The following is a 10,396-nucleotide window of genomic DNA, read 5'->3' as shown; positions in this document are numbered from 1 at the left end:
TTTTTTTTCAGGATTCTTTGATGAATAGAAAGATCCAAAGATCAGCATTTATCTGAAATAAAAAGCTTTTGTAACATTATACACTATTCCATTCAGTATAATTTTTATTATTTTTTTGGGAAAGAAATTAATACTTTTATTTAGCAAGGATGCTTAAAATTGATCAAAAGTGATGATAAAGACATTTATAATGTTACAAAAGATTTCCATTTCAGATAAATAGTGGTCATATCGATATCGGAATTATATCGTATCGACCGAAATTAAGAAATATATCGTGATATCAATTTTGGCCATATCGTCCAGCCCTAATTCTGACCCATACAATGTATTGTTGGCTATTGCTACAAATATACCCCAGCGACTTAAGACTGCTTCTGTGCTGCAGGCTCACATATTTGGTGAAGTTTTATTAATGCATAAACAGAAAACAGCATCGATCTTGGAATTTTAAGGATCGATATCAGTTCATTAAAGCAGTTCTTCTAGCACTCTCTATTCTAATTCTATTATCTATTTGATCTATTAAAAAAACATGACCTTTTAAGACTTGCACTCTATTTGTTTTCTAACTGCTTTTCATGCTTTTCTTCCGCGCAAGTTAAAAAATTTAAACTCCAGCGGAAAATTCGCATGACGCGTTCTTGCGCAAGCCAATCAGCGAAGAGTTTCTTGACACGTCCAGTTGAATCAGACAATAGAAGAGAGCATTATTGCAGCCGTCTGTTATTATATAGGTCTGGAGCATAGAAAACAATTAAAATCAGTTGTAGTGGTAGTTGTATTTTATTAGCATGGCTACAGAGATGCTGCTATCAATAATAAAAATAATAGTAATATCAGTGTATATATACAGTAGTAAAATGTAACACACACATTAATACAGGATCCTAACGTTATTCTTCATCCTCTGGATGGTGCTGTGAACCCAGACACGTCGGCGTTTGGCTTTCCATCGTATTTGGGACTTTTTGACAACAGGTACAAAACAGCGATTGTAGTTATCTCCACTATGGTTGATCGCGCTGTTTTTATTCTCGCGAGTGACACGAAAAACATCAGTGACGCGATGCACATATTCGCTTCGCGTCTGGTGTGAACACACCATAACACTAGCTTTCTCTATTCCTTTTCTATTCTATCTCTCTGTTTTCTTTTTATCTATTATATAATTAACAAAAAAAAAACTTGCTACATGTACTGTGTTAAGCTAACTGAGACTTGTCACAGCACTTGCATATCATTGCTCTTTTGTTGGTTTTGATTGCTTCTATTGTCCTCATTTGTAAGTCACTTTGGCTAAAAGCATCTGCTAAATGACTAAATGTAAAATGGAGATCTATTGGCAATTGATTAATCAATATCATCAGTCCATCCCTTACTTTATTTTCTGTCAGCCAGGAGATGTCTGCTGTCGTCGGCGTACACAGACCCTGCTGTTTGGGAGCAGAGACTGAGAGATGCACAGGACCTGGGTGAGACAGCGCTGCTCTGAAACCACATCCGTCTGTCCTTATTTAACATTCTGTCTGTTTTAAATGTGCCTGGATTTTCTTCTGCAGGTCAGCTGGCCTCTCTGATGGACAGAACGTATGCGAGGAAGTTTCCCGTCAGCTCTTTGGTCATCGCTAGGGTGAGAGATGATTTATGCATTTTAAACATATGTGACCCTGGAGCACAAAAGCAGTCTTAAGTCGCTGGGGTATATTTGTAGCAATAACCAACAATACATTGTATGGGTCAAAATTATACATTTTTCTGTTATGCCAAAAAATCATTAGGATATTAAATATAGATCATGTTCCATGAAGATATTTTGTAAATTTTCTACCGTAAATATATCAAAACTTAATTTTTGATTAGTAATATGCATTGCTAAGAAGAACTGCATTTGAACAACTTTAAAGATGATTTTCTCAATATTTAGATTTTTTTGCACCCTCAGATTCCAGATTTTCAAATATTGTCCGATCCTAACAAACCATACATCAATGGAAAGCATAAAAAAAATGGACCCTTATGACTGGATATAGTACAATACATCCACACAAAGTACTATGTTGCTTATGTATGCATGTGCATATGAGTTTAATATCCACTAGTCAACATTTGAAGTGGATCAAAACCATTAATCAAAGTTGGCCTAAAACCAAAATGCATTCTTGTCTTAGGATGTCATTATTGACTACTGCATAATATTAGAATAATAAGAAGAAGACTCAAACATTTTTATTTTGTGAATTCATGACTTGGGTATTAAGTTGTGTGACACTGTAAATAAAGTAAATGTTTTAACGTGTGCATTTTGTTTAGTTCGTAGATAATTTATCATCAAAAGAGGAAGTCGATCAAGCACAATATTACCTATATAAGTAAGTATCACATTACATAACTCTTTAAAAAAGTTACCGTTTGCGCAATACAGATTCAGTTAGTTGCATTTGTTCAATTGTGAAGTTGAAGTGTTGATCTCCTCAGGTTTCGTCACAGTCCAAACTGTTGGTATCTTCGGGACTGGACCATCCACAGCTGGATCCAACATTGTCTTAAATACGGAGCCAGAGATAAAGCCCTTTACACGCTGAAGAACAAGGTTTGGAAGATGTCAGATTATGCTTTCACTTTATACACTACCAGGCCGAAGTTTGGAATATTAATGTATTTTTAAAGAAGCCTCTTCTGCTCAGCAAGGCTGCATTTATTTGCTCAAAAATACAGTAAAAATTGGAAATATTATTAGAATTTAAAATAGCTGGTTTCAATGCGAATATCTGTTAAACTGTAATTTATTTCTGTGATCAATTACTCCAGTCTTCAGTGTCACATAATCTTTCAGAAATCATTCTAATATGCTGATTTGCTGCTCAAGAAATATTTCTGATTATTATCAATGTTGAAAACAGTCGTGCTGCACAATATTTGTGTGGAAACTGATATGCATTTTATTTTTCAGGATTCACAGATGAATAGAAAGTTCAAAAGAACAGCATTTATTTAAAATAGAAATCTATTGTAACATTATAAATGTCTTCACTGTCACTTTTTCAATGTAATGTGTGTTAAACGTGTATAAAATATTATTAAATGATAGTTCATCGCAGTGTCATAAGAAGAATCGTGACACTGAAGACTGGAGTAATGATGCTGAAAATTCAGCTGCGTATCACAGAAATAAATTACAGTTTAACAGATATTCACATAGAAAATAGTTATTTTAAATTCTAATAATATTTTACATTTTTACTGTACTTTTGATTAAATAAATGCAGCCTCGGTGAGCAGAAGAAACTTCTTGCAAAAACATTAAAATCTTAATTATTCTAAACTGTAAATGAGAGCGTCTGTTAATTCATAATCATTCTCGTATTGGGAAATGACATTAAATCGAAATAAGACTTTTGTGGGTTTTGAAAACATTTATTTCTAGCCGTTTCAGGCCTCTCTGTTTGACTGTAGGTTCAGTTTGGCATGTTTCCTGATGACTTCACCTTCAATCTTCTGATTGACTCCTTTATAAAAGACAAGGACTTTAGAGGTTTGTAATGCTGTTCATCATCCAGTGGCTGACTAGACATTTACATAAGACAAACACAATCACGAGAAGTCTCTAATCTGCCACGTGAATGCCCTGTCGTGTTCAATCCAGGAGCTTGTTCTGTGGTGGAGGAAGTGATGCTTCAGGAGTCGTTTGAGCGAACCTCCACACAGATTATGTCGCTTTATGCCCTCAGCAAATATCTGGCAACCAAACCTGAGCTCAGTGTAAGTAGATCAGTGTGTGGGGTCTGTAAACACCCGGATGTGCTGCTGGATCCAGTCAGTGTTGTAATAGTGACATGTTTGTGTTGTAAAGTTGCTTTGACACAATCTGTATTGTTAAAAGTCGAGGTCGACCGATAGTGGATTTTGCCGATACCGATAGCTAGGTATAACCGATAGTTTTAAAATTGATACTGAACAAAAACTAGGTTGGACCACACTGGCCGATACCGATTAATTAACCGATAGTTTTTAAAATGGATACTGAACAAAAACTAAAATAGTGCTTTATTAAAAAAACAGTACTGAACCATACTAGTAGTAGGAGTAGTAATAATAATAGTAGGGCTGTAACGATTCACTCAACTAACGCTTCGATTCACGATTTTGATTTCACGATTTGATTCGATTCACTTTTTTTTTTTTTTTTCAAAATGAGATTTTCTGTATTGTTAAAAGTCGAGGTCGACCGATAGTGGATTTTGCCGATACCGATAGCTAGGTAGATACCGATTAATTAACCGATAGTTTTTAAAATGGATACTGAACAAAAACTAAAATAGTGCTTTATTAAAAAAACAGTACTGAACCATACTAGTAGTAGGAGTAGTAATAATAATAGTAGGGCTGTAACGATTCACTCAACTAACGCTTCGATTCACGATTTTGATTTCACGATTTGATTCGATTCACTTTTTTTTTTTTTTTACAAAATGAGATTTAAGACAAATTATAAATTAAATGTGTCCTTTTATTATTGCTTGGACAAAATGCTGCACATTTCTTTGTGAAATTGAAATATAACACTATAATAATATAGCACTTATAGCATATAATTACTCTTTTGTTAGTTTTGATTGCTCCTATTGTCCTCATTTGTAAGTCGTTTTGGATAAAAGCGCCTGCTAAATGACAAAATTTAAATATAATGTAAATGTAAATAACAAAACTAACTTGAAATTTTAAAACAAGGCCCAAATCAAATAAATAAGTAACACAAATAAAATAAATCTCTTCAAACTAAGGCTTTGTCTTGTGCTCTTAACATTTAAAATTTGAGGCAACCACTGCATTTTAATCATGATCCAAACAAAGATGCTGCATACATGATTAATCTAAATAAGATTGTATAATTCCGAAATTTGAAGCAAAAACAGAATTGTTTGACTTCAGTTTTGTGAAACAATACATACAAATATCTGCATGAAACAGCAGACGAGCTGAACGAGACGCAGATTCACTCTCTGCCAGCAGGTGGCGCTTAAAGCGTTTCCTTGGTTACCGCTGTCAACAAAGCAGAGCTGTGCTTATGAACAGCAATGATACAGTGTTTCCTTGGTTACCGCTGTAAACAAAGCAGAGCTGCGCTTATGAACAGCAATGATACAGTGTTTCCTTGGTTACCGCTGTAAACAAAGCAGAGCTGCGCTTATGAACAGCAATGATACAGTGTTTCCTTGGTTACCGCTGTAAACAAAGCAGAGCTGCGCTTATGAACAGCAATGATACAGTGTTTCCTTGGTTTCCACTGTAAACAAAGCAGCGCTGCACTAATGAAGTTTAATATGCATTATACAGAGGCAAGATGAAAAGAAAAAAATACCATCTAAACTTTTCTAAAGACAGTCAGTTCCCCTCAGACATACATTCATATAAACTCCTACCCCAAAATGAATCGCGATTTGTTTAGTATCTCAACCGATTTGAATCGTCACATATTTGAATCGATCTTCAACCGGCTCGCGGTTAATCGTTACATACCTAAATAATAGTAATAGTAAATGTTGAAGTTAACACACTCTAACAAGGAACAATACTTACACAGCTTTCATTAATCTTAATGTTACAAATGGACTTATTTTAAAGTGTTACCATTTCATTTCAACAGTCATGCTTAAAGATGCACATCTTTAAATATATACACAAAGGCCATAGCGTTAAAATTATATACATATGGATATTGTATGTATACTCTCTCAGTTTAACTGCTTCTATTCTTGAACACTTGACGATTATCTTATCAAAATAAAAGTCTAGGAGAACTCGCCGGTATCACACACACTCCGGACGCGTCGCGTTCAACTCGAGCAGCGCTCTAAAACTGTTTATTTAATCACCAAACGGACACAAGTTTACTTCAAGAATGAACAATGAGGCATAGATGAGTTTGAAATTCGGTGTTTAAAAAACGGAGCAAACGGAAAGAGAAAGCGCGACCTATATTATAGCTCTATAAATGAAGCACACAGACTTTATTAGAGCCACAGAAAGACAAACGTTTTGCTGAAAATACACAATTCATTATGTACATTAACAACGATTCGGGACAAATATAATGTAATTTAATGGAAAACTATGAATGGCGCTCTGTGGCACGGCAGGATTTTCTGTCAGCTACATTTAAATCTGCGTCTAAATTTTTGCTGGTAACCGATAGTTCCAGCAATCAAATATCGTTGCCGATTAATCGGCAAAACCAATATATCGGTCGACCTCTAGTTAAAAGAGCTATTTTAATAAAGGTGACTAAATGTTCAGTGGCAGGAGGAGAGGAACATGGGAGCGTCTCTGATGTTGGCTGGACTGAAGCAGGAGAACTCTGTCGGTTTCAACGCTCGGCTTCTGGGATTGGCTCTTATTGGTGTGTATGCCTTAGTGATGGGAGAAACGAAGCTTTTCGAAACTTTGAATCAATTGAGCCAATTGCTTTGCTAAATGATTCACTGTTTCAAAGTGCTCAAAACACCACACGCTAGACAAAACAGTGTAAATGCAATGAAAACTCAGGCCAGACATACATAAAAACACCTTTACAAACCAACTGGAAATGTTTTATCGATTGCAATTAACAAATCAAATGACTACTAAAATGACAAAAACACATAAAATTACTAAAACTAAAATTACTAAAATTTAAATGGAAAACAATAGAAGGGACAATGCAAATGAAAAATCGAAAATATAAAAATAAAAACTGATTCAAAATGATGATATTAAAGCAATACGGGTTATTTTATTAATTGCCAGGGCTTGTTTTGTTTGTTTTATGGAAAGTTTGGTTAATCAGGCCAATATGAGACTATTATCTACAACTCTTCCTTTTTATCATTCAAATATGTAATAAAAAAAGTTTATAAAACTGAAAAATTTATAAAAATGTATTAAATTATTTAAAAAATATATAAAATTCCACCAAACAGTGTGGTTTTAGCGTCAATATATTTTTACCCTTTTTAGAAATATTTTTTAAAAATGTAATCTTTATATTTACCTTTTTCATTTTAAACTAAAGTTTTAGTAATTTTGTTGTCTTTTTTTTTTGGCATTTTTCATATGTTTGTCTATACATTATTAATTTTTATAAATAAAAAAAGTAGTATTTTAAAAAAAGTTTAGTATTTTAGTGCATCAGGTTAAACTAAATTTAAAATGAGAAATGTTGGTTTTTATGTTAAAGGCGTCATGAACTGCCTCTGTTTTTTATTTTGTACTGTTCTCTGAGGTCCACTAATAATGTTATCAAGATTTTTACATCAAAAAAACATTATAATTTAGAAGAAATAGGCTATTTTCTGTCCTGTTTTTAACCCCCTCATCAGAATGCTCTGTTTGAATAGGCGTGGAGGATTGTAGACTCGGAAGTAAACGCCCACTGTTGTGATTGGCTAATAGTTGTGTATGTTTGACAGCGTACATTCATTCCTCACAGATGGACGGTAAAATTAAGTGAACAAAGGACCGAGTTCTTACTGATGCGATCTTCATTAAAAATAAAGTTCATTCACTCTTTCCTAACGTTATGATCAGAAGGAAGGCAACACAAACACAGTTTTTCTACAACTTGGCACTGCACAACATCTTGTTGTCTTGAGAGCATCTTTATCGTTTGGTTTCTGCGTAGACCTGCGTTCGCCTCTCTCGTAAACACTTCAGCCATGAATCGGTGGGCGGGGCTAAACAGGCAGTGATGTAGAATTGGTAGGCTAAACAGGCAGCGATGTAGAATCGGTGGGCGGGGCTAAACAGACAGCGATGTCCTTGATCTTCTGCGGAGGCGGTGCTTATCCACACTATTACATCATAGAGTAGAACATTTCACAAGCAGTAGTTTTGACAGACTGCCTTTAATATAAGCTGTTTTAGACTAACGAGAAAGTTTTGAGTTCTGAAACTTACAGGATATTTTTATAGTACAATGACTTATACGTCGAAAGATCAAGGGAATTTTGGTTTCTCAGTTCATGACCCCTTTAATAAAATGTTAATATTTGGAATCAGTTTTAATTTTTTTTGTTTTCCCTTCCAATTTTTCCCATTTTAATTTTAGTTACATTTTTAGTATTTTTTGTGTATTTTTTGTATGTTTATATGTCTCTACAGATTCTATTAATCTTTATTTAATTTTAGTTATTTTAATACAAGAAGTTAAACTAAATTAAAACCCTGCCTTGCAACTAGCTTTATTTTAATTTTATTTCAAGTAACAAAAAAAAAATGTTTATGTTCAGTTTTAGTTTTAGTTAACTATAATAACCCTGCCCCCAAATAGACACTTCTGATTGGAACCCAAAACCAGTCTAATTGCACCTGGCCTCCTTACGCCTTAACTAGTTGTTCAGGAAACGCATGGACTATTTTGCAAATATGTCGTTTTGCACGTCCTCAGATTCTAGGATTCTCTGTCTGAACATCAGATAGTCTCATCTTCCGATCGTGTCTCCAGGTAAAGTCGAGCTGTCCAGAGGAATTCACGCCGTGTTTCACGAGATGCCCCTGATCTGGACCTCCGGTTATCTTGGGCGAGCCCTTGCTGTCATGGACGCTGTGTGTGACTTCAGAGACGTCAAGTTATCTGAGGAAGTTGTGAGTATTTACAGAGATAACTAATTGACCATAATGAGGTCTTACCATGGTACATATTTATCTTGTCTGAGGAAAAAGTTTAAAGAGAAACCACATGAATAATGTTTTTGAAGTAAATCTTTGAGATCACTGCACAGAAGTTATAAAACGACTTCATACTGGGATACTGCAGGATTCTGTAGTGAAAATGTTGTTTGAAAGAATAATTCACCCAAAAATGAAAATGTCCTCACCCTCAGGATCATCCGAGATTAGGATGAGTTTGTTTCTTCATCAGATTTGTAGAAATGTAGCATTGCATCAGTGTCTCAGCAATGGATGCTCTGCAGTGAATGGGTGCCGTCAGAATGAGAGTCCAAACAGCTGATAAAAAAATCACAATAATCCACAAGTAATCCACAGCACTCCAGTCCATCAGTTAACATCTGGAGAAGACAAAAGATGAAACATCCGGCATTAAGATGTTTTTAACTAAAATACCATAGAGTCTATAATCCATAATAACGCTTCCTCCAGTGAAAAAGTGCATCTGCTGTTGTCTCTCACATCAAAATCCAGCCACATATTTGTTTAGAGCTGTTTAAACGCTGCTTGATCTGTGCAGATTTCTCTCCTGATTCAGACCAGAACACTTTTTCACTGGAGGAAGCCTTATTATGGATTATGGACTCTATGGTATTTTAGTTAAAAATGTCTTAATGCTGGATTTGTTTCAGCTTTTGTCTTCTCCAGATGTTAACTGATGGACTGGAGTGCTGTGGATTACTTGTGGATTATTGTGATTTTTTTATCAGCTGTTTGGACTCTCATTCTGACGGCACCCATTCACTGCAGAGCATCCATTGCTGAGACACTGATGCAATGCTACATTTATCCAAAATGTTTTGAAAACCAGAAGAGCATGTTGCTACTTGCTAGTCATGAGTTCTAATTCACAGTGATCGCATGTCATTTATATCGAATGCACTGAGAGTCACTTTGATTAAGCGCGTCTGCAAAATGAATGTGTGATTGAGTTGTTGAGGGTTGAAGCATCTCTGGCTTTCAGCTGGATCATGTGGAGAAGATATTGCAGGATCTCTCAGTGAACGCTGATGGACAGAACGTCACTGACACGCCGCTAGAGGAGGAAGATGAGCTGGAGACACAGAAACTACCAGAGTACATCAACCGCTTCAAGGTTAGTTTTTCTTACGTTAAATGCACTAAACATTTATGCATTTACATAAACACCTTCTAAACTTTGTTACAAATAAGTAAGCGTCAGAATAACTGCAGTAATATCTCCAGATGAACACTTACTGGACTGCTCAATCACTGCATTATATGTTTGGATCATTTCAATCTCATCTTACTGAGACATATTACTGGAGATATAGAGTGATGACTGATATTTATATCATTTTATGTCAGTATCGGCTGTAGTGTTATAAAGATCTCATTGATTTATATTACAAGCATCAGAACTTCATCATAAATATCAGCATCTGCAGCAAATTCATATTTTTGCTCAGTTTTAGTCTCTGAATAAAATCAAGCTGGTTTTCCTTCATATTCTCACTGTATCAGACTATATGAGCCTTGAAAGCCTGATGGATCAAATATGATACAAAAACATTAAAAAAATGTGACCCTGCAGCACAAAAGCAGTCTTAAGTCGCTGGGGTATATTTGTAACAATAGCCAACAATACATTGAATGGGTCAAAATTATACATTTTTCTTTTATGCCAAAAATCATTAGGATATTAAGTAAAGATCATGTTCCATGAAGA

General features: G+C 35.0%; 1 protein-coding gene across 1 annotated transcript in view; it reads left to right on the top strand.

Moving 5' to 3' along the window:
- mrps27 (mitochondrial ribosomal protein S27) overlaps window positions 1–10,396 on the top strand; it is a 22,360-nt gene that overhangs the window by 10,795 nt on the left and 1,169 nt on the right. Inside the window, exons 2-10 of the mRNA XM_016451161.1 lie at window positions 1,398–1,475; window positions 1,563–1,633; window positions 2,314–2,372; window positions 2,479–2,593; window positions 3,457–3,535; window positions 3,647–3,762; window positions 6,298–6,400; window positions 8,483–8,622; window positions 9,671–9,802. Of these exons, the coding sequence (XP_016306647.1) occupies window positions 1,398–1,475; window positions 1,563–1,633; window positions 2,314–2,372; window positions 2,479–2,593; window positions 3,457–3,535; window positions 3,647–3,762; window positions 6,298–6,400; window positions 8,483–8,622; window positions 9,671–9,802 (893 nt within the window). The remainder of the gene's footprint in view (window positions 1–1,397; window positions 1,476–1,562; window positions 1,634–2,313; window positions 2,373–2,478; window positions 2,594–3,456; window positions 3,536–3,646; window positions 3,763–6,297; window positions 6,401–8,482; window positions 8,623–9,670; window positions 9,803–10,396) is intronic.

The sequence above is a fragment of the Sinocyclocheilus anshuiensis genome, unplaced genomic scaffold (assembly GCF_001515605.1).
Source record: "Sinocyclocheilus anshuiensis isolate Anshui unplaced genomic scaffold, SAMN03320099.WGS_v1.1 scaffold479, whole genome shotgun sequence".
NCBI classification, from domain to species: Eukaryota; Metazoa; Chordata; class Actinopteri; order Cypriniformes; family Cyprinidae; genus Sinocyclocheilus; species Sinocyclocheilus anshuiensis.
The sequence above is the reverse complement of the archived record's forward strand: the minus strand, read 5'-3'. Positions and strand labels throughout refer to the sequence as shown.